At 49.3% G+C, this 25089-nt stretch overlaps 1 protein-coding gene across 10 annotated transcripts in view; it reads left to right on the top strand.

Annotated features, from left to right (window-relative positions):
* The window catches only part of FAM174B (family with sequence similarity 174 member B), an 87755-nt gene that overhangs the window by 35567 nt on the left and 27099 nt on the right, over positions 1-25089 (top strand). For 4 of the 10 annotated variants that reach the window (XR_010151326.1, XR_010151325.1, XR_010151327.1 and 1 more), the window contains exon 3: positions 672-937. Coding sequence is in view for 1 of the 10 variants with exons in the window: in NM_001251937.3 (NP_001238866.1) it covers positions 672-675 (4 nt within the window). In the remaining 9 variants the exon portion in view is untranslated. Of the gene's footprint in view, positions 1-671; positions 2656-9281; positions 24161-25089 lie in introns of those variants that run through there. The other 6 variants (XR_010151329.1, XR_010151328.1, XR_010151330.1 and 3 more) reach the window with 6 other exon arrangements.

The following is a 25089-nucleotide window of genomic DNA, read 5'->3' as shown; positions in this document are numbered from 1 at the left end:
CAGTCTAAGCAAGAGACCAACACTAATCAGATACATAAACCAGGAGTCAGCAAACTGTGGCCCATGGGCCAAATCCAGCCCACTGCCTGTTTTTGTACAGCTCAGGAGCCGAGAATGATTTTCACATTTTAATGGTTGAAAAAGAACCAAAGGAAGAATACTATTTTATGACATGAGAAAGTAATATGCAATTCAAATTTCAGTGTCTATAAATAAGATTTTACTGGAACACAGCCATGGCCAAGCATTTCTTGCTGTGGCTGCTGTTCCACCCCAACAGCAGGGTTGAGGAGTTATCACCGTGATTGTGGGATCTGCAGAGTTTACAATAGTTCCTCTCTGGACTGTCACAGAAGAAGTTTTCCAACCCCTAGTGTAAACACCCTGGAAGTGCTGGCAAGGAGAGGGATATAAGGAGAAAGAGGTTGTGTTCTAGGGAGTCTGTGTGGAGAGCTGGGGGAGGGATCCTTAGTTGGGAACTGTGGGGAGGGAGGGGGTTTGCTGGAAGAGTGGATTGCGCCTTCCAGACAGCACGCTCAAAGGTCCTGTGGCTGGGGACTGTGGCCTTTTCACTGGCTGAGAGGGTGAGGGATAGAGATGTTCAGGAGGGGTCAGAATGGGTGCGAGGCTCTGCCAGAAGGGGCTTACTCTTGTCCTTCCCTTTCTTTTAGGTAAAACCTGTTTCCCAGCCTGGTGGCATCCTGTGGAAAGTTGGTCAGCTGCAACCTGGGGTGTGAAGGACCGGACCTGGAAGCCCTCTTGCGTCGGAGGTGTTGAAACCAAAACGAACGTTATGTATAAAACCCCAGCTCCATCGTGCGTGTCAGGCATCTGCTCAGACTGTCACTGGCAAGCTCGTTTCCACGTCACCACAGTGGAGTTGCTTCTGCCACCCTTTGGGCATCCCTTTAAAGTGCCCCCCACTTCTACTCCCCACGTAAGAGGCTTTGTGCCTTGCTAAGGAGCAAAGGGTAGAAACATGTTGATTTTAAAAAAGTTTTTTTAAGACAATTGTTGACAATAGTAAAAGAGATCAGGAGGATCAAGAATCTAAAACAAGCCTGAAGGATGTCCAACTGTGTATTTAGAATTTCTGACATTCTTCTCTACTGGATCTACACATTGGACCCCATCTGATCCTTTGCTGCTTTTTTGGCTTGGTCAGGTCCTGGCCTCATTTTGGCGTTACCTGTGTCAGAGTTCAAGGTGGATGTGCTTAGAGCTGGTCAGCCCCTTCCAGACCTGGACACGTCTGTGGCTCCTTTTCTTTCTTTCTTTTTTTTTTTTAAAAAGGTTCGGCAGAAATCAGCATGGCTAGTTCACAAAGAATTTCCAGTATCAGGGAAAAACTGTGCGTGTGTGTGTGTGTGCGCGCACGTGTGTGATACCTATAAAACAGTTTCTCCTTCTCTGAAGGGAAAGGAAAGTGCTAGGCAGCCTGTGATTAGCAACATTCTTTGTGCTTTTTTGTTGTTCCTCTGCTCTGTCACAGTTCTACGTTGTTTGCCTTAGAAATGTAATTTTTAAAAACCATTTTAAAAATGAACGGTGATTTGGCTGGCTGGAAAAAAGCACACTGTCAGGGGACTATATTTGTAGTCAGTCTAGACGGGGCTGGACTAGGAACCCACCTGGACCCAGGAGACCCCACAGGACCCAGGAGGTCCCTGCCGGAAGGCAGAGGTTCAGGTGAGAGTGGCTCACCTCTGAGCTGGTGAAGTGAGGACTTGCCTGTGACATGACCCAGAGATCTGCTGCTGGCTTCTGGAGACAGGGCCTTGGGCTGACTTCTCAGGTTGATTGAGGCCTCCTGACTAGCGGTGTTCCCAGGCTAGAGGTGATTGGCTGCAACAAAGATGCTTCTATTAGTCTATTAGCAGTGCCTTCGGGACCCTGGGATTTTGCTCTCTCTAGAAAGGTGTTTTTTATTTTTTTATTTTTTATCTCCCCCTTTTTTCCTGGCTTTGCTCCAGGGTTTGTGTATTTGCCTGTTTATTGTCCTGCTCTTTTTTTTTTTGGATGAAAACTCCAGCCTTTCCTGACTCACCTCCATCTTCGGTTCTTCAGTTTTCTGAGAAGAGTTGGGATATGTGGGAAGGGGCATGGGAGCTCGGCAGCCTCCGCCTGCCAGGAAGGCAGTTTCGCCTCTGCAGGAAAGAGCAGAGCCCGTGGGAAGCCCTGGGTGAGGGTGGCGCAGCCGGCCCAGCACGCATGGTATTGCCAGCCACGGGGGGCCTGCGTGTAGTCTCTGCTCCCTGCATTTCACCTTCTTTGTTGACTTTCCTTCTCTGTTTTCCCCCATCTGTTTGCCAGAGGGGTGGGACTGGCAACAGAACAGCCGTGGCTGCTTTATCTCTCCTCTCCACGGTGTACTCAGGCCTGAGTGGTGACTCACGGGAGCCTGGCCACTTCGCAGCTGTTTGCCCCCTCAACCTTTGAACTGGAACTGCTGGCTCACACGGGGTTTTCGACAACTGCAGCTGAATCTCATGGAAAAGCTGTATTCCTCTGCCTTACGCAGAAACACCCGGGCTCCATCTGCCAGGTGCTTGCCACTGGTCCTGGCAGAAGTGGCGGCTGCTGAAAGTGACCTTCCAAATCCTTGGTGGCACTTCAGCGCTACCGGCTCTCCAATAAAAACCCTTTACACACAAACCATGAGTACCTTGGGCTTGGATGTTTTCTGTGGTGCCGGCCAGCGAGGCACCTTTTGTGAAGACAGGTGGGTGGGCCCAAGGCTGAGGAGGAGGGCGGGGATGGGAGCTGGGCTGGAGGTGTTTGGATCCTGGTGATTAGAGAAAAGCTTGGAAATGAAAAAGGCTTGGTGGTGGAGGGGCATGCATGCTGTTTTTACGTCTATATACACAATTTACATTTACGTATACAATTGGAGGCTCACTCGCTCATTTCCTGGAAGCTTGCTCCTTGGCTAGGAAATACTGAGGCCTGTTTCCAGAGAATCTTGGGGCATCTCCAGAGAAGATAGAATCAATCACATAAAAAACTGCTAGCTTGTAACTGCCTCATACCTGGCTTGCTTTACTCTATGAGTAAGCATGGGATGCATCTGGGCCGGGTTCACAGCGAGCTGAGAAAAAGCCAGGGGAAAAGCCCATTTGCTGCCGTTCCAGCTGGTTCCCTTGGAGGTCACCAAGAAGCTGGGGGTGTGGTCTGTGTCCCTCCTCCCTGAGGAGCTACTCCTGTGCTCCGTCTTCTCTACAACTGTAGCTGTGACTAAGGTTCTCCAGGGTAGCTCTTTCTCCAAACAGCTGCGTGGGAAGCCAGCCCTGGAGAGTGGGTTTCCCCATCATCTCAGGCTTCTCAGAGAGTGTCCTCCGCTGAGCACCCATCCTGTCAGGTTGGCTTGTTCAGATGCCCGGGGACAAGCCAGCCTGACGGGGAGGAGAGTGTTTAGGCGTCCGCGGCAGTCTCTGCGTGGCGGAGGGTCAGCGGGTACCGCAACTTGCCTTTTGGTTTTGAAGATTCTGTTGAGGCGCCATCCTCACCTTGACCTCTACAAAATCTGTCTCCCCTTCTGTGCCGTGGAGCACCTACGGGAAGCCAGGAAGTTAAAGTCCGAAGATCAAAGCCCCTCCCTCTACTGCCTGCATCTCCTGTCATAAAAGCCTGAATTGTATGGTTATTCTTACACCCTGTGGGGTTGGGGGATGCTTTATACGGACATGGCACATTATCCTCAAAGGGCCCTGGATGCAGCCATAAGTTTGTGTCCCGTGCTTGCCCCCTTTGGTGAAATTCTTGGGTGTCGGTGTCATTTTAAGGAAATCAGGGGAAATTACCCAGAAGATCAGGGTCTGTAGGAGAAGGAGGGGTAGGGGATGCATCAGTGACCCAAACTTGCTGGTGAGATTTGGCAGCTGAAGCCATTTAAAGAGATTGGCGGTTGGGCGTGGTGGCTCATGCCTGTAATCCAGCACTTTGGGAGGCGGGTAGATCACCTGAGGTCAGGAGTTCAAGACCAGCCTGGCCAACATGGCGAAACCCCCGTCTCTACTAAAAATATAAAAATTAGCCTGGTGTGGTGGCAGGTGCCTGTAATCCCAGCTACTCGGGGAACTGAGGCAGAAGAATCACCTGAACCTGGGAGGCGAAGGTTGCAGTGAGCTGAGATCATGCCACTGCACTCCACCCTGGGCAACAAGAGTGAAATTCCGTCTCAAAAAAAAAAAAAAGATTGGCACCTTGGTGTTGCCAGTTTCTGAAGAGAGGAGAGGAGGGTTATGTTACAAGCATCACCAACAAAGAGCATTGTGACTCAGCAGAGGGGAGAGCAGTAGTAAAGACTTTGGGGATGATGCTGGGCTGCCTCCCCAGCCACCCACCTTCCTTGCACACGCTTCTTGTGGCAGCATCATGAGTTTGCAGGTCCAGATGTTGCTTGCATTGTAACCACGGCTCCTTGTGCCCCCCAGTGCCTGCTGTATTTGGGTTAGATATTTTCTTATAAATAAATGATTTAATCTTTTCAGGGTGAGGGGCGAGCCCTGGGGACCTGGAAGGTGTTCACTCCAGCACCACTAGTTCAGGAAAAGGGTCTGCCCCATAAGGCCCCCAGGCTGCTCGTATTGACACGTGTGAGCCGGCGCTTCCCTCCAGCCCGGTGGTGCCACAGTTGCTTGTGGTTTTTATTTATCAGAGAATTCAAGAACACCTGATGTGGACTCAGTGTACACAGCATACCACTTGCGAAAACCGAGTTTGTTTTCCATTATTTTCGAGAACTAAATAGACGTGACTCTTCTGGGCGGCTGTCATGAGCCACTCCCTGCCTTGCTACCTGAGTCTTCTTGGGTCCAACAAGTACCTGGGTGTGACTCTCCTGGTAAAGTGCCTCAAAATTTGCTGTTATTTCTTGTTACGCTTAGTTAGTTGGTTTATCAGCAAGCTCATTTTCCCTGGGATGGGTTTTTGATGAGCTGAGTTGATGTGGATGGGAACACAAGGCGCTCTTGTGTGTCTGTTGGCATAGCAGGTGGCCCACAGTCTCTAGTATAAATGTCTCAATGGCTGATCTGGCCTGGGGTGCTGTGAACAGGCTTCCTGCTGTGAGCAGGTAAGAGTGTTGTGAATGAATCATCCCCAGAGTCTGCAAGACAACTGGCGAGGTGGTGCTGAGTGTGGCAGGAAGAGGAATCGGATGCAGACAGACAGGCATGTGTTTCCTGGCCTCACTGCTCACTCATGAACCCTGTGACCTTGGTCCCACTTTTTCCATCTGCGCTATAGGAATGCACCTCTTTGGTTACTGTGATCATTAAATTACGTAATTTAGCCAAATACCTGCTGCAGGTGCCTGGCACCACCAGCACCACCAGGAATGGTCGCCACCAGCACCACCACCTCCACCATGAATAGTTTTTGCGGTCTTCCTGGGTGCCAGGTGCCTTTGCACACACACACACTTATTCAGTGCTTAACAGCATCCTTTAGGTAGGTATTATTCCTGGAACAGACTGATCATTTCCATAGGCCCAGGGCTGTTTCCCCTGAATCATATTTACCTCCCTGGCTCTCCATAAGAAAACAGCCATTTGCTTGGCACTTTGTCATCCTTTGAGTCCTGCCAACAAGGTGGCGAGGTAGGTATTTGTCTTCATTTTGTACACACAGGGCCGGGTCTAGGAAGGTCAGTCACGGCACAGGGTCACATGGTTTCTAAGGGGTAGGTCTCAAACCACCAGTCTCCTGCCCTCTTCAGCACTTTTCCCTGAAAGGAAGACGAGGGGACTTTTCTTCTGAGACCAAAACGGCTCACACTTGGGATAGCAGAAGATGTCATCTCTGGGCCAAAGAGATAAGGTCACATGTTCCAAGAGGCACCCACTCTGGCTGTGGCTCCCTAAAGGGGAAAGAGGTCTGCAGGGCAAAGGGACATGTCCCCTGGACCCCCAGATCCTTCCTTTTCTATAATTCTCTGCCCAAATGCTCCTTTGCTAGCTGCCAGGGCCTGCACTGAGTTCATCTTCCCTAGGGCCACTTGTGTGCCCATGCCTTGGCTGAGAATGGCCAGCTGTGGCTGAGAATGGCCAGCTGTGGCTGAGATGTGGACAAGGTTGGAGCTCAGACTTGCAGCCCCGGGTGTCCACACTCATGTGTGAGGCCCCTTGTTACAATGACCAGATGGGGATGGCAAGAGAAGGGGAATGGGCCGCAGACCAGGGGCCTCCACCGATATTCTGGCCTGAGCCCAGCAGGCATTAGGAGCAGGTCAGCTAACCTGGGACCTGACTGGGGCTGTGTGTTTGATTTCCATTTCCATTTTCAGTTCTGCTCTCATCACCAAAGAGCCCACTCCTGGTGCCTGTGATGTTATGACAGACCATAAGCCAAACTGGAGTCTGGTTCTGGGGGATTTTCTACGTCTCCTCTTTTTTCTTATCAAGATGTAGAGATGTGCTTTGAGGTCGCCGCTGTTCCAAGATCACATTGTTTTTTTTTTTGATGATTCTGTTTCCTACATTGTACGGTTTTGAGGCCGTTTCTTGATTGGGCCAGCCTTGACGTCAGCTCTCATTATGTGATGCTCTCACTTTCCCTCTTAGTCCCCTCAAGGTCTTGGTCAACGTCAGTGTACTTTTCTCTCTTTCCTTTAGTTGGAATCACCATCCATGGAAAATACTTCCTGGAAACGTTTTGGAATAGAAGGTGAAGAAGACCACAGTTATGTAAGCACCACATAAAGTAACCAATGACATGGAATAAATAATCTCTGTTTCATTTGAAGTCCGCTCCAGGGCAGTCTCTACTGCCTGGCAAATCAATCTCTTTTTATCCACTGTTCACCCCACACTGGTGGAGTGGCAGTGTCCCTTTGCCGAGATGCTGAAACACCCAGCTTGCCCATGAGGCGGTGGGAGGGTTGAATGAGATAAGGCACACACAGTGGGTGCTGGATAAATGGGTGTCATCTTATTATACATCCAGCAGGTTTTCAGAGATCCACAAGGCATGATGCTGGGCCCTGCTGGACTGCAAAGGTGGACGAGACAGGCACACTCCTGACTCATAAAGGAGGGAGATGAGGTTTGTGCACAGCACAGGGTGGCCGCCATCTGCTTTACTGAGGCATCCCAGCAACCAAGAGCATCAGCTACTATTTATTGAGCTTTTAATATGTTCCTGGCATTGCGCTGAGAACTTCACATGCTTTGTAAAGACACTCATTTGCATGGTAAGACTAGCTTGGACTCTGGAGCCAGACTGCCTGGGCTGGAATCCTGGTTCTACCATTTACCACTTGTGTGGCCTTAGGCACATCTGTTAACCTCTCTATGATATCCTCTCTCTATCTGTAAAAGAGAAATAACAGCAGTACCTACCTCATCTGGATATTATGAATTGGATGTTTTAATGTCTTTAAAGCACTGCCAGGCGCATAGCACTAATGCGTTAATGTGACCAGCAACACTACAAAGTAGCTTCTCTGTTGGGATGTTTACTTGTCAAGCTAGGAAACCAAGGCTTTGGTAATAAACGCATCCAGATCGCTTGCCAGCAGTGGTCTCTCTGCTGCTTGGAGGCCTGGGTGCTACCCACAGTGCTACATTGCCACCCAGTGCTGGGACTTGGCCTAAGGTCAGGGCCAGCCTTGCAGAAGGGTGGGCACTGATCCCAACCAGGTCCCTCAGCTCTAGGCCCTGTGAGAGCTACAAAGTTGTGTGAGATTGCAGAGGCCCAGAGAGAGTGCTAAGGCATGGGGGTCCCCTGAGGCTGTTCTCTTGCTTAGGGGTAAGAGGTTGGTGGTGACTGGTGCTTGGGGGAGTGGGGCCCATGGATGTATCTCTGGCTAGAGGAGAGGAGGAGGATAAAGGTGGAGAGGAGGCCGCAGAAGGGCTTTTCTGTTTACCTGCATAGTCCAGTCCCTCCATTTCTTTTCTTTTTAATTGGGAGAAAAGGTCTTGCTCTGCCACCCAGTGGCATGATCATGGCTCACTGCAGCCTCAACCTGCTGGGCTCAAGCGATCCTCCCGCCTCAGCCTCCCAAGTAGCTGGGGCTACAGTCTCGTGTCACTACATCCAGCTAATTTTTAAATTTTTTTTAGAGACAGGATCTTACTGTGTTACCCAGGCAGGCCTCACAGTCCTGGGCTCAAGTGATCCTCTGTCTTGCCTCAGCTTCCCAAAGTGTTGGGGTTACAGGTGTGAGCCCCAAGGCCGGTGACAATATCCATTTCTTAAAAGCAGAATGAATTCAGCTTCAGGGAAGCAAAGTCGGGCTGGATGGAATATTATACTCAGTAGAACGTCTGAGATCTCCCTCTGAGATGTCCCTCTTGCCACCTTTATTATGGGCACTTTAGAGGTGGCAACTTTGGGTGACACAGGCCACCATCTTAAGGGTTACTGTCCACGTCCCCAATGCAGCTGTCATCTTCCCTAAGGGCAGGACCTGTGCTCCCCTTTGTCCTTAGATGTGGGGGTCTTGTTTAGATTTGTGGGGCACCTTGATTCCAAATAGTCCCATTTCTTTAATGAGCATTTAGGAAACTGTCAGATCATGTGTCCCAATGTTGGTTCAAGACTTGACACTTTGATAGACATGAACTAATTCCAGTGTCTTCTAGATTCATTAGTTAAAAATAGGACTTGGAGTTATGATAAACCATTTCAGATGGATTTAAATCAAATAGCAGAGTTTTGATAAAAAGTATATTTATTATAAAAGTGATCTTTTAACTGGTGAAAACTTGGAAGACAGGTAATTATAAAGAAGATAAAATAAGGTATCTAGATCATAACCCTGATTAGCATTTTGGTAGGTTTCTCTCTGAACTTTTCCCCTCCCTCCCTCCCTCCCTCCCTTTGTCTCTTCCTCCCTCCCTCCCTTCCTCCCTCCCTTTGTCTCTTCCTCCCTCCCTTCCTCCCTCCCTTCCTCCCTCCCTTCCTCCCTCCCTCCCTTTGTCTCTTCCTCCCTCCCTCCCTCCCTCCCTTTGTCTCTTCCTCCCTCCCTCCCTTCCTCCCTCCCTTCCTCCCTCCCTCCCTTTGTCTCTTCCTCCCTCCCTTCCTCCCTCCCTTCCTCCCTCCCTCCCTTTGTCTCTTCCTCCCTCCCTCCCTCCCTCCCTTTGTCTCTTCATCCCTCCCTCCCTTCCTCCCTCCCTCCCTTTGTCTCTTCCTCCCTCCCTCCCTCCCTTTGTCTCTTCCTCCCTTCCTCCCTCCCTTCCTCCCTCCCTCCCTTTGTCTCTTCCTCCCTTCCTCCCTCCTTCCCTTCCCTCCTTTCTTCCTTCTCCCCTTTCCCCACTTCCCTCCCTCACTCTCTCCCTCCCCCTTCCCTCCCTCCCTTCCTTTCTTCTCCTCTCTCCTCACCTTCCCTCCCTCCCTCTCCCTCCCTCTCCCTTCCTTCTCCCTCCTTCCTCCCTTCTCCCCTCTTCCTCTTTCTCTCCCTCCCTCTCTCCCTCTCCATTCTCTCTCTCCTCCCCTCCTTCCCACCCACCCATCCATCCATCCTTCACTCATTCATTTGCAAACATGTATTGAACTCCTATTGTACCAGGCACTGTGCTAATTGGAAGGCTCAATAAAGTGAATCTGGGGAGGACCAGGATACATCACTGCCAGGGATGACAGAGAATAAAGTGCTGTGATAGGGACATGGGGCATCCGATGCCTGACAAGAGAGGGACCGACTCTACCTGGACAAAGAGTGACCTCTGGCCTTGTGTGTGCCTTGCCATTGTTTCCTCTACAAAAGTGGGTCATCTGACCTGATTTTTTCAGTTAATTTTATGAGCATTTCCCCATGACCATTAATATTTAAAATGGCCTTTTAAGAGACAGCCTTCCCATTGTCTTTTGTGGGATTGCACTACTGAGCGACCCGTCTCCAACCTGTATTGGCAAAAGCTATGGACGAGAGAGGCCTCATGGAAAAGTACAAAGGGAGAGGCCTTGGGGTCTGACCTGGCTCCCAAGAGCTCAGATTCCGGGTAGTCTCCTTTCCTCCCCCTTGTTCCTCGCCTTGGACCCCCTTTCACTCTTTCAGTCTGAACCTTAAGAGAAGGATTCAGCCCACCTAGGTGCTGGGCCCCACTTGCTGTGACCCATCATTGTTTCTGCATGGCGACCAGGGAGCACCTGCTCCCTGCCAAGCCCAGCGATCAGGACCAGAGTATGTGCAGTTCTGACCTGTGTTCTCCCCTCCCCTGGCAGAGAGAAGCTCAGTGACTGTCCTTGCGTCATTTGAGCAGAGCCCACAAAAGGCAGCTGCTGCCCACGGGGAGCCTGTCAAACGAGGGCCCAGTGGGCAATGTGAGCTGAAGTTCCTTGACCACAACAAGCCTACCAAACCCCACTGGCTTTCCCCCAACCACTGCAGGCTACAAGTCCCCCAGTGACCCTGATGTGCAATGAGTCTTCCTGAACCCTGTCCCTGAAGCAGCCATCACGTGGGGTATGGATTCAATTTTATTTGCTCGCAGGTGTCTGTTTAATTGGCCCAGCACCACTGCCTTTGGATGCCGCTTGTGTCTGAGTCTACATCATTTGTCAGAGTTTTATGTATCTTTTTTCTGAGGTAGTAATAGTCATCCTCTGGATGAGATCCTAGAGCCTGGAAAGTTCCAACCTGAAAGTCTGTACCCAGGGACAGGACCCTGTTGGGCAGGATGACAACGAGGAAGTTTCTAGAGTGGGCGTTCACCCTGGAGGGGCCCTTGGAGATCAAGGAGTTCAGCGTCCTTGTTCCATACCCAAGGACACATGGGCTTGGAGAGTTCATATGAATTGCAACCATTTTCTCCACGGGAGGGAACACCGTCTCTGAGGCTGCTCATCTGTCCTGGAGCCTTAAGCAAGTGTCTGTGGGAGGGCACTGGCTTCTTCTCCCTGCAGTTCTTCCTTCTATACCTGTGTCTCGTGGCTTTCCTGCCCGCCTCAGAGGAGGATATCTGGGGCATATCAGGTATACACAGTCACCCACATTCAGACTATGAAGGGCGTGGCCACTGCATGCAGGACCAGAGAACGGATTTGGACACGTCTGTAAATAAGCCGCAGGTTCACAGCACAGTGCCTTTCAAGGGAAGCACTGTAAGCTCACTGAGCAAGGGACCCAAGAGTCAAACCCTGAAACGTCACCCTGAGGGGGACCGGGAAACATTGTGTAGGGCGGTGACCCCAACTGGATGGTCAGACCCAGTGTGGCCTCTGCCATGGGGGTTCAGCTGCGTGTTTCTCGGTCTGGAGGCCCCAGCAGGGCCTACCCAAGCTGCGGGGAGGAGGCTCCCCTGCTGGGGGTTCTTTGACAGGGTGTTGGGTGTCAGAGGCCCAGGGCCAGAGCACCAGGGGCCCCAGTGGGAGGAGCCAGGTGTAGGGATGCCACCAACCAGCCCAGCAGCGACTGCAGGAGGCCCGCGGAGCCTAAGTTAAGGTAGTGTGGAAACGTCTGGGAAGTCACCTCGGGAGCCTGGATGGAACATGCCATGTTCTGATTCAGTGGATCTGCTGTCTGAGACGCTGCATTTCCAACAAGTTCCCAGGAGTTGCTGGTGCCACTGCGCTAGGAAGCACATCTTAAAGAGTGACACTTTTAGGCTACTTTTTTTTTCTACACCCTACTTCCAGCTTCTGATTTCTAGCCCTGGAGGTGTAGGCCACAGCCCTGAGTAGCCCCTGCCCTACCTGCTTCTCTCCAGGGTTCCCCAGCCCTCCACTCTTCTCCCAGGGTCATTCACATCATCTTTGATTCGGGGTTTTGTCTGTCCCCCAATCCCCCTCTCTTCTGCAGCACCTCTCAGATAACCCCTGTATTAAAATCACAGTGACCAGACACACATGCCCTGGCTGGGGGATCACACATGCGAACCTGCAGACAATTCCAGATACCCAAGGCCAGGAAGGCCCACGTGAGGATGTCACCCACCCTGGAGGAGACTTGGGTGGGGTGGCAAATTTCTATTTGGAGGAAGAGGGTTTCCAGGATGGCAGATGCCAGAAGATGGTCCTGATGTCTGAGGAAGGGCCACCTAGTTTGATAGGATGGTAAGTCGTAAGCCCACTCAGATATTTGGCTGGGTCTTTCTGATGAGTGGAAGAGACTTCAAAAAGTACTACAGAGTGTCCTTTCTTTCTCAGCAGCCAACAGGTGAAAAAACAGCTTTATTCCGAAAGAAAATGGTCTAGCCATTGAGGAGGACGGAGTGTATCCTGCAGGGCCTGCCTGGTCTTGCAGGACAGATTGGCAGAGAGGAAGTCTTGCCATGATGTCCTGCCTGTCAAGTGTGATGGGTAGGTCCCAGGGAAAACAGGCACTGCTGGGCTCCCCAGCAGCCAGTGCATCAAGGAAAGACCAGGGCCCAGGGGGAAGTTAACACACATAGAAAGATGCTGCATGTACTCATGTGTGAGATTGGGGTTCACTCTCGGCTATAGAAAGATGAGCTTTAGGCCAAATAATCACTCTCTATACAGGGGAATGATGGCAGTGGCGCACTGTATTTGGAAACTAGCTGGGCAGTGACAGAAATTGGCCCAAGAGAGGTATAGATGCAGAGGAGAGGAAGAAAAGTATTCTGAAACCCTCGAGTGCAATGTCCACAAAGCAACAAGTTCAAACTTTCCAAGTCGATGCAAAGAGTCCTGAGACGGGTGCATGAGAACAGTAGACCTGCAGTTGGGGGATTGCAGATGCCATGAGGAATTGCAGACTTTTGTCCATTGGATTCTTGAGATGTGTAAGGTTCCTTTTGTATGTGGGGCTCTACATAGTATATGAGAAAAGGTAAATGGGTAGATGGGCAGCTGAGTGGATTCTCAGAAGGTCAGGAGGACAGCAGGGTGGTCCTTAGTCTGACCCCAAGGAAGAGCCAGCAAAGAGGACGGGCGGCAGGTGGGAGCTGCCTGGCTCAGGTCCCCTCATAAGTGCTCTAAGTCAGGGGGTATGGGGATGGTTGCCGAGGGAGCATTTTCGTGTGCCCCATATCACTGTCCAATGAGACACACAGAGACCTCTCTTAGCCCAAAGCAACAAGGCATGGCACTTCTGAACACTTGAGAGGACAGAGGAAATTTGCACTCTAGAAAAGCAGCGTGAAAGTCAAGAGATCCTCCTGCCTCTCTTCCCAAAGGGCTTTTCTGGCAGATTTCCCTACCAGCTGACATATCCCAAGCCCCGCCTGCTTCTCTCCAGGGCTCCCCAGCCCTCCAATCTCCTCCCAGCATCATTTGCATCGTCTTTGATTCAGGATTTTGCCTGTCCTCTCCTCTCCTCTCCTTCCACAGTGAGAGGCTCACAGGTTCCCATCACTTCTCCAGCCATTCCAAGTCTTAGTCCTTCCTTTCCCCCCGACAGCCCCTGTTTCTGTCCAGGCCCTGAGATCCTGCAGTTTCCTAACTGCTCTCTTGGCCTCTAGGCACTCTTTGCTCTGCTCTAGGGCCCCTCAGACACCTCTTTGGGGGCATTTTTCTCAAGCACTAATTTGGCCCAGGTCAAACAAACCTTTGGTGGTTCCCAGTTGCCAACAGGTTGAAAGTCCAAACTCTTTAACTTAGCTTTGCGGTTCTCTGAACCCTGCTCCCGGCTCTTCTTGCCTCTTCCTGCACTGGTTTCCGGCACAGCCATTGCGTTTCTGCCTAGCTAACTTCTTCAATTCATCCTGAACGCACCATGCTTCCCCCTCTGATCTCCCAATGCATGGATCTTTCCAGCCAAGGTCCATTTCAGCTTCCAAATCAAGTTCCACTTTTAAGTGGTGACATTGCCTATTGGGTGCCAGGCTCCCTTGGGATTTAAGGTCTGGGGAATTCAGATGCAATTCCACTTTGCATGCTTTCCTCAGAGGCTTGTGACTGTGTGGCCGTCACAGCCTCCTGGTTTCTGCCTTCTGTACATCTGTCTGCTCTGTTTACCCCATCATCTGGGTGTAAGATGCAGTCAAAACTCAGCTACACGAAATACTTAGGGGTCGTGTTTTGGTATTGTGGAGAACTGGGGATTTTCTGGAGAAACCCAGCCTTGTATATGGCAAACATACGCGCACACACAAATATTTTTAAAAACATTCTTCCTGCCCCCTTGCCACTGGAATGTTCTCTTAGCCCCAGGTTGGCATCCGGCCTCAAACTTTTGCTGCCGTGGCTCTTTTTGCTCACACTCTTCGACCTCTCACTCAATGACTCCTCCCACCCCTTCTCCCAAGCCAACCCTCTGTACCCCCCACCGCCCCCCGAAAAAGAAAAATCAAAATCCATCTGCTTGTCTCATGCAGATTAGTTCACCCTCTCCTCTGAGCCTTGGAATAGATCGCATTAGAACTGTGGGACCTCACCTTCTGCCATATGCTCTGGTCAAACTCTCCCACCCTCACCCAGGCAAATAGCATTCTTTAAGAAGGCACCAGCTATTCAGACATGCCCCATGTACTTGGTTATGCCTGTGCAACATCACTCCATGGCTCCCTGGTTCAGCCTTTCCTGGGGTGGCCCAGTTTCAGGACGGGCCCAGACCGGACTGTTAATTCTCTTTGTGCCAAGCCTTACGTCTTGCACTTGGGCAGTGGGGCAGTGACCACTTTTGATAGGGACAATGATGGTAGTATGAGGGCCCACCGCTGAGTCACTCTGGGAGCTTTTTTTGAGAGGAAGATAGAGTCCACTACCTCTTTAAGAGTACTCTAAAAGTGCCAGATGGCTCAGGTGCCTGAAAAGTCTCCTACAAAAGGAGGACACACAAGAAGATGAAAACGCAGCCAGATAAGGAGAGGGGCTCCCAGGATCGCTGGAAGAAAGGGAAGTCCATCACTGCAGATATAGTAGGGGGAAGCCCTGGGGCTGCCTGTCCCAAGTTTCATTCATTCATTCAAAAGTGTGTGTCTGAGTCCTACTCTGTGTCAGGAACAATTCTAGAAACTGGGAACACACCAGTGGACAAGACAGACTTGGTTTCTGCTTCCGTGGCGGTTATACTAAGGGTCCTCCCTTAAATCAGGAGACCACCCGTCATATTGTCTTATGCCCAATTTCTGCCTCCAAAGAAGTAAAAACTAAAAGGCAGAAATGAAATCCACAAGCAGACAGCCTGGCACCACACCCTGTGCCTGGTAGTTAAAGATCGACCCCTGACCGAATTGGTTATTTGCATAAAAAAGCGCCGTGAAGATCCCTGTCCTGTCCTGTTCTAATTACCCGTGTATGCATCCCCCAGTCACATACCCCCTGCTTGATCACGACCCTCTCATGTGGACCCCCTTAGAGTTGTGAGCCCTTAAAAGGGACAGGAATTGCTCACTCGGGGAGCTTGGCCCTTGAGACAGGAGTCTTGCTAAAGCTCCCAGCCGAAGAAACCCCTTCCTTCTTTAACTCAGTGTCTGAGGAGTTTTGTCTGCGGCTCTTCCTGCTACAATACTAACCAAAAGACAGACATCAAGCAAATAAAAATCTTGTGGTTGTGCCGAGAGCTCTAAGGGACAATGGAGGGATTGCCCAGTGTAACCCACAAGCTCAGGCCGTAGTCAGTACTGAATCAAATTCACAGGGACAGGAAGGGATGTGGGTGGGGCCAGGGATGACCAGGAGGGAGGCTCAGGAGAAATGGCCAAGAGGTGATATGTGTCCCAAGTCCATCATGAGGGAAACCTTACTAACGAAGAGCCTGGAGCCAATTCCCCAGGGCTAGATACCCTCTCTGGGACTGGACTAAATGATTGCTAAGAGATTCTTAAAGCTTCTTGCAAAGAAATGCAGGCAGGAAAGATGATGAGTTTTAATGGTTCTAATTTGTATTTTTTGCTTATTTCACTTAGCAGGAAGAGGCTTCTGGCATGGAAACAACTGATTTCATAGAGAACCTGCAGCTGGATTCAAGTTCAACCCAGAAAAATAGACAGTGAGGGCTACCTGAAGTTTGGGGAGGGATTGCATTTGTTCCAGCCTCATGAGTCACACAATATTACACCATCCTTGTGGGACAACTTCCATAAGTCTTTTTGGGGCAGTTACCTGCCAGAGTTTCTTGTGGGGAAGGGCTTAGAGTATGGCTCTTTCTTCGTAGGAATAATTTGAAGCCTGGGATGCTGCTATCATTTTTACAGAGACTTTTTTCTTCTTCTGACAGACGCTGCTGGCAGTACCAGCCTGGGACACCATAATCCAAGTTCACAGCTTGAGTTTCCCTGGATCAACCTGACAACACGAAGCTAAGTTCCAAGTCCATGGAGGGTTGGTTTACTTCAGGCTCACCCTTATTCTGAAAGTATAGCCCTTCAGAGTTAGCATAAAGGAGATGAGGGGACCTATTTGGGTCCCCAACTTTGGTGGCGCTGGGCCGTGACTTTTGTCTGTGAGCCATCAGACGGGCAGTGCATTTATGAGCACATTCATTTGGATCCACCAGTGGCCTCAAGGCGACAGTGGCTTTGAGCGCTGGGCTTACTGTCCTGCATTCTCTTCTCTGTGACTGACTCTGCCCTGTCATTCTTCACTGTCTTGTTATTCTTGTTATCTCTTAGATGTCTTTAAGAAGACTGTTCTTTTTTTTTTTTCTTTTGAGAAATGTGGCTTTGCTTTGTTGCCCAGGCTCCTGTGCTCAAGCGATCCTCCTGTCTCAGCCTCCCAAAGTGCTGGGATTACAGGCATGAGCCACCGCGCCTGGCATTTATTTATTTATTTATTTATTTTCAATATCCCACCCTGCTTTCATAACTGTCCTCAGAGGATAGTTCCAATGACCTTGTGGGCCATTTCGAGAAGGGGAAATCTTAGCTACTTTTCTCCACCTTTCCTTGTGGTGGGGCTTCTTGCCAGGCTGGGGAAAGTGGAGTGCAGCAGAGCCTGGGGGAGGGGAAAGGGCAGAGGGGAATGTGGCTGTGCCCTAGGGTGTGAGCGGAGGAGGTGGGTGCTTCTGGTCTACCCAGAAGAGCCTCCAGAACCGGCATCTACATTCATCTGCCACGGAGTCCATGTTTCTTGAGGGGCTTGGCAGATAGGGACAGCCCAGAAAGAGAGAGGAAGAGTCACGAATGCCAGAGTGGCCTGCAGAACTCAGAGGATCAGAGAGCGGGGGGGTCAAGCACCAGGGAGGCCCCTCTGCAGACCATGCTGATGGCCTGTGGGACAGAAGTCTTTCTTTCTTTGGTAACGATTACCTTGGCCTTAGACTTTTACCATTTTTGGATGCCAAAGAAAATCAGGCTTCTGAGCTTGCGAAGGCTGAGTGGAGTTCCATGTGTCTCCTCTGGCCTTCATATGGCTTCCAGGAAGAAGCATCCCCTTTAACTTCATAATTCCACAGGTCTTCTGTCAGTTTGTAAGAAATCTGTCTATTCACTTATTCATTCATTTCACAAATATTTACTGAGCACCTGCTATGTGCCAAGTCCTATTCTGGGCACTGAGGACATACCAGCCTCCAAAACAGACAGAAAGAAAAAGCCAGCCCATGTAGATTTCACATTCTCAGGAATGTTTTCCTGCATGAGGATATGTTTAGAAATCTTTCACCCACCTAAGTCATCAGGGTAAGAGTTTGCTCTGCTAGTACTACAGATTCCACAACTGCCTGCCAGGTTTACTTGCTTTTGTGCAAGGAAGATTTTCTCTCCAGGACTCGTATTTTCCAACAGCCCAAGGTCCATGGAGTTTCTTTAGCTTCTATCACTAGCCTTCTGGGAGTGGGCAGATCCCTCTGCCAAGTTTACACCTGTAGGGTGAGGTGGGTTGCATAGCAAACCAGAGCTCAGTGTTGGAGCCCACAAGGCTTCCATCAAGGGAAGAATGCTGGTGGAGGGTGACGGGTGGGTCTCTCTAGATGTTCAGAGGGGCCTGTGGCTTATTGCCTGGGTGGGCCAAAATGTCAGCTAAGGGAACTACAGCAGAAGGTCATTTAGCTGGAATGTTAGGATCTGAGACCAGGTAATGACTTTGCTGGAGTTTAGATGTCTGTCTAACTTCACAGGAGTACAGAGATTGAAAAAACACTTGATCCAGTCACAATATCTTCTGGATACATTCATTTGCATTCTCTTTCTCTTACACAGATTAAGAAATGGGATGCATAACATATTTGCATGATTGCAATTTATCACTTCCCCAGGGAGCAGGGAGGGGCTGCCTCAGTTCTAGTGAAGCCCCTGTGCCCCAGCATTAGAGGTAGATGGGTGAGGCAAGGGCGATTTCATGCCTTCCTTGAGGCAAGATGTCCTCTTCTAGACAAGAGGGCAGCTTGTGTGTCTTGAGGGCCATGCTTCTCCACCTACCCCCATGAATAAAGCAGTTAGTGGGGGTCCCCCAGGTATGGCTATTTTTGGGGATTATTTTAACAGGAATACAGAGAGGCTATAGATCAGGTTCGACAATTTGCTGCCTGCCAACACACACTTTACTTGTGTTTTAAAATGTAAGCTCTGGAAACATCCTATGGGGTTCACAAGGATGCCTTAGCAGCTGACTGAAGGAAGTGTCTTTCTCCAGCCCAGGTAGCATTTCTGCCAGTCATGGCTGGTGCTGGGCTGACAACAGTAGTTTTCTTTCTAAGACCCAGTTCCCCTCTGGAAGGAGAATTCTAAAGGTGGAGGAAAAGCATCATCTCTTCTAGAACCTCTTTGTTTTTATCTTTCTTATACCACATTAGCATGGTGGTATTCTCCAAGGATCTTGGCAGGCAAGAACTGGTTTGGTTACTGTATTTGATTGCTTTTGTGGAGTCCAATAAAGAGGACTATTGTTTCTAGAAGGTCACTGGAAACATGCATCTGGCTCTTTGGTAAGCACATTAAGACCAGTGTGAGGCTGAGGGTGTCCTGAAGCCCTGCTCTGAGATAAGAAGACTTCTGTTCACGATTTCAATAAGAATCAAACAAGGTATGCCCAGAGCTGAGACACAGCTGAGCCAAGCAGGAAGAGAGGGCCGTGTCCTACAATAAACTGCTGATATGTATCTCTCTACCATGTGCTGAATTCATTAGGGCAAGGGCTGGGTTCTTCTCCAGCATTCGTATCCCATCCCTTTCCAGTAGCTGGACTACTTAGGACACTCTCAGTAAGTTTTTGTGAACTAAATTGTATCCTCAGATACCTCCTTAGAATTTCCAAATCTGTCTTCAAATTCAAATGGAGATACACATAGCAGAGGCTGACACCTCCAAAAGAGTTTGGAGGAAGTTTACCTAAATATGTTACCTTCGTTTGCATTTCCACCTTATTCTCTCTTTCCCGCAGTTATTAGTACTCAGAATTGTAAGTGCTCGGGTGTCTAGTCACTCAGTTGACTGATAGAAGAAAACTCAGTTCTTTGAGATTATGTCAGGGTGGACCAAACTGCGGTAACAAATAGACCCAAAATATAATGGTTCAAACACAAGAGATGTTTATTTCTTTCTCACATAATATTCCAAGGCAGACATTCCAGATTGTTGGAGTAGGCGCAGGGAGAAAGTTCGGCTCTATGCGTTCCCTCAGGAAACAGGCTGATAGTGGCTTTGCCATATTCCAATATTAACTGGCTTCCAAAGTTGCTATCACCATTGTCATTATCAGTATAGCTCATGGGACCTGGGGAAGAACACAGAGGAGAACATCTGGGAGGTCTTATGGCCACTTGGAAGTGGCGTGCACCTCTTCTGCTCACATGGGAAAGAACATAGTCAGACACACTCAAACATCCTGACTGGGAAGTGGGGGAGTGTACCTAGCCACCTTGGAAATGGAGGAAAATTTGGGTGGAAGTAGAGAGACTCAGGTTCTTGGATTTGGAAGAGATCTTAACTGTGAACGCATCCAATGGCCAACCCAGGATAAGCACTGGCCTTCCTGCTGGATTGCTCCCTGCCCCCATCATGTATCTTGGCTGACTTTCTGATCTAGGAATACTAAGCATCAATCAGTGGAAGGAAAGCAGGAAGGGTCTCTTCTTTCAAATACATTCTTTGCCACTTGATAAAAAATGATGATACAGAAGAAGGAGAAAATAAATCCAGAGAAGCTGCCTGCATGGGGAAACTCATTCTTTGTGGCCCTGTGAGGCTGAGATTGTGCCTCACAGAAGGGGCTACGTCACTGATGATGTTACAGGATCTCTAAAAACCACAGTTACTGCTTGAATCATAACTGCTGCTTCCAGTTGGCTGTGGTTGCATTTCTAGAAGGATAACTACTTTTTGTCATTCTGGAGACAAGCCAACATCAACCCACACATGACTTTAGAACGCTTTTCCACGTCCTAATTGCCTACCTCCTGAATAGGCTTTCTTTTAAGCTTGGTTGGCTTGACTTCTCCCATCCATCCCATTTCTACACACCCTCTCCATACCCCCACTATAACTTTCTCAGGCAAACCCTGCAGTCCTGACTCGCTGGTATCTGTTGATTGTGTTTGGACTCTCATGTCCTGCCACTGCCCTTGAGCTCTTATTTCACCTTGTGCAGACCACCCCAGTCATCTCACCCTCTCTCTAGGTCACTTGTGGGCACTTATCCATTGCCTGGATTATTGCATATGTTTGTTCAATATTAATCATGTCTTCTCTGTGATGTTGTATACTCCTTGAGCATTTGGGACTTTCTCAGGCTTGAGCGTGGTGCAGTGAGCATTCTGTACACATTTCTGGACAGTGCAGTCTTGTGAGAATCTGGGAGACTCTGCAGTGACTTGAGCCGGAGATGCAGATGAATGTAATTGTTGGATGGTGGGGATTGATAAAACTTCTCTTACTGGTGGCTAGGAGCAGAAGAGGAGACTCAGCAGCAGGAGAGAACAACAAGAGGAAGGGCTCCCAACTACACTCAGCATCAGTGAACCCCACCGTAGCTGGATCATATCTGAATTGGCCACACTCTGGGGCCTTAGACTGTCTGGGCAATGGCAGGGTGCTGGCAGTTGGAGGGATGCTGCTAGAGGCTGACAGTGTTCTTACTGGAAACACTCAGCTCAATGGATAGGACAACAGCTTCCCAAGGAGATTGGGGAGCAAGGCCAAGCGAGGAAAGCAGGACTTGCGGAGGGCTTTGGGCCGCCTCACCTACTTTCCCTGCTTCTTCGCCCCAGGGGCCTTGCAGACAGTGCTTCTTGCCCAGAGAGAGTAAAGGGTGGGATGGGGAGAGGGCATCATTCATTTCTTGTGTCTGAGGTGAACGAGTGTGAGATGAGCTGCGGCTCACTCTCTTCAAGCTGGAACTTAAAGGACTCCCAGCTGCCCCTACACTCCAGTCATTCATGGAGTGAGTGCCAAGCTCATCTCTATTTGAAACTCAGGGTCTGTCTGGGAGCCCAGAATTCCTGAGCAATTGTTTTATGAGGTGTAAAGTGTTTCTTCAGCAGGGAGGATGATGCGGGGCAAGGCGAAGGCTTAGAAAAGACAGTTCTACTGTGCAAATTGACTACAGACCTGGATAGGAAATAGGGAAACAAGCCACATGCCTCATAGCAGGTTCCCTGGGAAATTCCCTCCTCTCCTAATGTCTTTCCTACAGGCACCCCCCATCCTGGTGGGCTATGAGATTTTGCCCCCTCAACCTGAGAACTGACAGGGGGTAATCAGGGTGAGCGCTGGAGAAGCACAAGTGAGATTCTGAAGAAGCGCAAGTGAGACTCTGGAGACCTCTGTAGCGTGAACTCTCTGCTGAGACCGTTCAACTTGTGCCTTTCTTATGGCCCAAGTTCCAGCAGCACATTTTCCAGTGTGGGATCCCACACTGGAAATCTGGCACACCCAGCTCTGCCAGAGCCCTGGGTGTTTACTGTGACACACCATAGAGAAACGGGGAAGGAAGTCAAGTCCATCATGACATGTCTTAGTTCTGGCCATTTCTAACACCTAAGAAGAGGCTGACAGAGTGCCCGAGGGCCCCAGGGACACCACCCATCTCCCAAGGGGGTGCTTTTTAGAGTTCTCCTTGCCACCCAGCTGTGAGGTATGAAATAATTTAGTAGGCCTTGCACCATTGAGAATAAAAGGAGAATAGACAATTTCAGCACGCCTGGCACATAGCAGGGTAAGTATTGTTTGGTGAAACTTACATTTCCTCTTTAGGTACACCAATAGGTGCAACGCGTACCCACATAAGATGTATTTCTTATTGTGGTCCTGGTTAAAAAAAGCGTCTAAGTGGTTCTATTACAGCATCTCAGCTGATTCCAAGTATTCAGGGAATGAGGGTGGAGCACAGAATGGGAGTGGGGAGGAAGGTCCCAAAGAACGGGTTGAACTTTGCTGCCTCCTGAGCTAAACGTAGTCTCCCCACCTCCTTGAGGATTTAAGGGCCTTTGACTCAGCCTTTTGGGACCTGAGAGACCACCATAAGCCTTGTGCGTTGAATACTTCTTGCAGCAGGCCCTGCCAAAAGTACCTGGATGGGAAGGGCTGCCCTTTAAGAACTTGAATTTAAAGGACTTCAGTGGTTAGTTGTAAAAGTAAATGACGTACCAAGGGCTTTTATTTATCCCTAGAACTCCTGTAATTTCCAAGATGTATAGACTGGAAGAAGATAGCCCTGCTACTCATACTTGAAAGAAAGGAGGAGAGGAGAGGTTGGCCCACCTCCCTCCTGCTCTCCCTCCCTTTCCCAGGCCTCCTTCTCTCTCTTTGCCTTGTCCCTAGCAGGGAAGGAGATTGGAACAGGCAGCCTTTGGGGACTGTGGGACCCTCTTCCTTATAGGTCAGATCCACAGTGGCCCAGGAAGGCCCTACCTGGACAGCGAATAGTGTCTCTAGGGGGAGGGAAGTTTCCTCCAGGTGGGACCTTTGGTCACATGGCCTCACATGGTTTATGTCTCAGAGTGACAGGTGTTGCTTGTTATAAGACACAAGAGTAAAAAGCAAAGAAGAGCAGACAAAGGCAGGTCCTCAAGGGAGGTGGGCTCTGCAGGATTTCCTAAGAGCCAAAAAGGCACAACAAGGGAGCCCAGTGGCACTGGTAGGCTTCTGAGCATAGGCATTCCAGGGCTTTGTTATTATTTTTTCCAAATGAAAACCTCTTTAGAAGATCAACTGTCATAATTTGCCCAAGCTACAAGCTCAAACATGGCTAAGAAACATTGCTCAAGGTCATTTCCAAAAGCACGTTCTTCCAGCTTTTCAAGGTCGGGGTGGGGATTTGTGTTCTGTTCTCATTTTTGCTTGTGTCTTTGCCCATGGTTGAACTGAAGAGGTCTCTCCAGGCCCAGTGTTCACCGGAAGAAGGGGAGATGGAAACTATTCCCAGCCACTCTTCTCTCAAGAACTGATGGGGAGTCATGGGTCCCTGCCCCACTTGTCCATGTGAGAGGGAAGCAGGTGTGCTTTTACCAGAAAGAGTTCTCGAGGGGTTAGCACCCCAGGAATGCATCTATGCTGACTCTGCTTATCATGACTCCCCACCTTCAAAATACATCTTAGGGTCACCGCACATCCCAGAAAGTGGCAACACAGGGGCACCCCTCGATGTGCCGAGTATCCAGAGTCATGTTCTTGGAATGCGTGACCAGCGTGTAATTTAAGCAAATGGAATCTTTCCCAAATGTCTTCTTTTACAACTGAAAAAACAAATTAAGCAACAGAAGAAAAACAAATCCAGAGAAATAGCCTCTTCCAGGGAAGTCTGACCTCCCTGTCTAGAAGGTGAGGACAGTGCTGCAGCCGTGTTTCTGCTGGCTCTGGCCCGAGGCTGTCTCCCAGACAGCTGCTGTCCCACTGAGTTAGGTTCAAGCGAACATGGCCATTGAGATCCAAAGTATTTCTGGCTGGTTCGGGCATGAGTCCTTTCTCTAGATGAATATTTTAATGTGGGAATTCAGAGGAAAGCTATGGGGAAGGCAGTGTTGGTCAACTGACGACGCTAAAGAAACACCTTCGGTGGTTGTCACGGTGAGTTTGGCACTGAAGGCTCTTTGCTGTTCTGACCTGAAGCTCTCTGTTAGGACTTCCTGCTGTTTTTCTCACAAGCCCTCATTCTCGCTGACAGTTCAGATCATGCCCTGTGCATATCCAGTTTCCCCGGTAGGCACGGCTCCTCCTTTCACCTCAGTGCCCCCCTTTCCGCTCGGCCCACACTGGACTCTTGCTACCTCTTGTTTTGGCTTATGTTTAATCTTACTTTTTTAAGGCAACATCTTCTGATTGTGAAATAATTTATACTTTTTTTTTGCAGAGAATGTGGAAAATACAGAAAAGTATAAGCAGAAGCATAAAAATTATTCACAGTTGCACCCTTGGAGGGAGCTGTCCTATAAATCTTGGTGAATTTGCTGCCCTTCTTTTTTCTGTGGATCTATCTATTACATGTGATAGTTTTTAAAGCTGATGTCATGTTATTGATGTATTTTTGCTTCTTGCTTTATCCATTGAAGATTATAATGTGAGAAATTTCCTCGCTGGGGCTCTTGCCAAACCTGATATTTACTGACCACACCAATATTCTATTGAATGAGGGAGTGTCATAATTCAATCACTTATAGTTTCCAGAAACGTTGTGCTCATTTACATTTTCCTTAGCAGCATATGAGGGTGCATGAATCCCATCATCACAACGCAATGGAATTAGGGAGAAATGCCAGTGAAAGATGAAGAGAGATGAGGCAGGACTAGCAGGAGCGCCTCAGACCCTCATTTCTGCAGGCAAGAAAGGAAAGGATCCTGTGGAAGGGTCTCCCACTGCTGTGTGATTCTAAAAGCTTTGGGCAGGGGATAGGGAGTCTCCAAACCAAAGCCTGGTGGCCATTCTGTGACAGGCAGGAGTGGGCTGCTATGAGGACCCTGGTCATGTTGAAGCTTTGGCTGGGGGTCACCAAGAGGTGGATAGCTGGAGCTGTCAGTCAACTCTGCTTCCCAGGGGCAGATTCTCTCAAAACAGACCAGAACTATGTAGCCCTTGCTCCCCCATGCCCACCCCACTTCACCTGATAAACAGGAAATATAATTAAAACATATAATTATGAACTGTGAAAATGGTCTAATTTTGCTGGTTTTCATTCTTCTGATTAACCTTGATGTCAAACATTTCTCATGAATTTTGTTACATACTTGTACTTCTAAGAATTGCGTGCCTGGGTTCTCTGTTTGCCCGTGATTGTTTTCTTTATTGATGTTTTAAGAGGATTTGCGGCCTTAAGCCTGTTAACTCTTTCTCCATTCTCTTTCATATTTTAACCAATTTATCACTTCTCTT

The sequence above is a fragment of the Pan troglodytes genome, chromosome 16, assembly GCF_028858775.2.
Source record: "Pan troglodytes isolate AG18354 chromosome 16, NHGRI_mPanTro3-v2.0_pri, whole genome shotgun sequence".
In the NCBI taxonomy this organism is placed as follows: domain Eukaryota; kingdom Metazoa; phylum Chordata; class Mammalia; order Primates; family Hominidae; genus Pan; species Pan troglodytes.
This window is presented reverse-complemented; position numbering and strand designations above follow the sequence as displayed.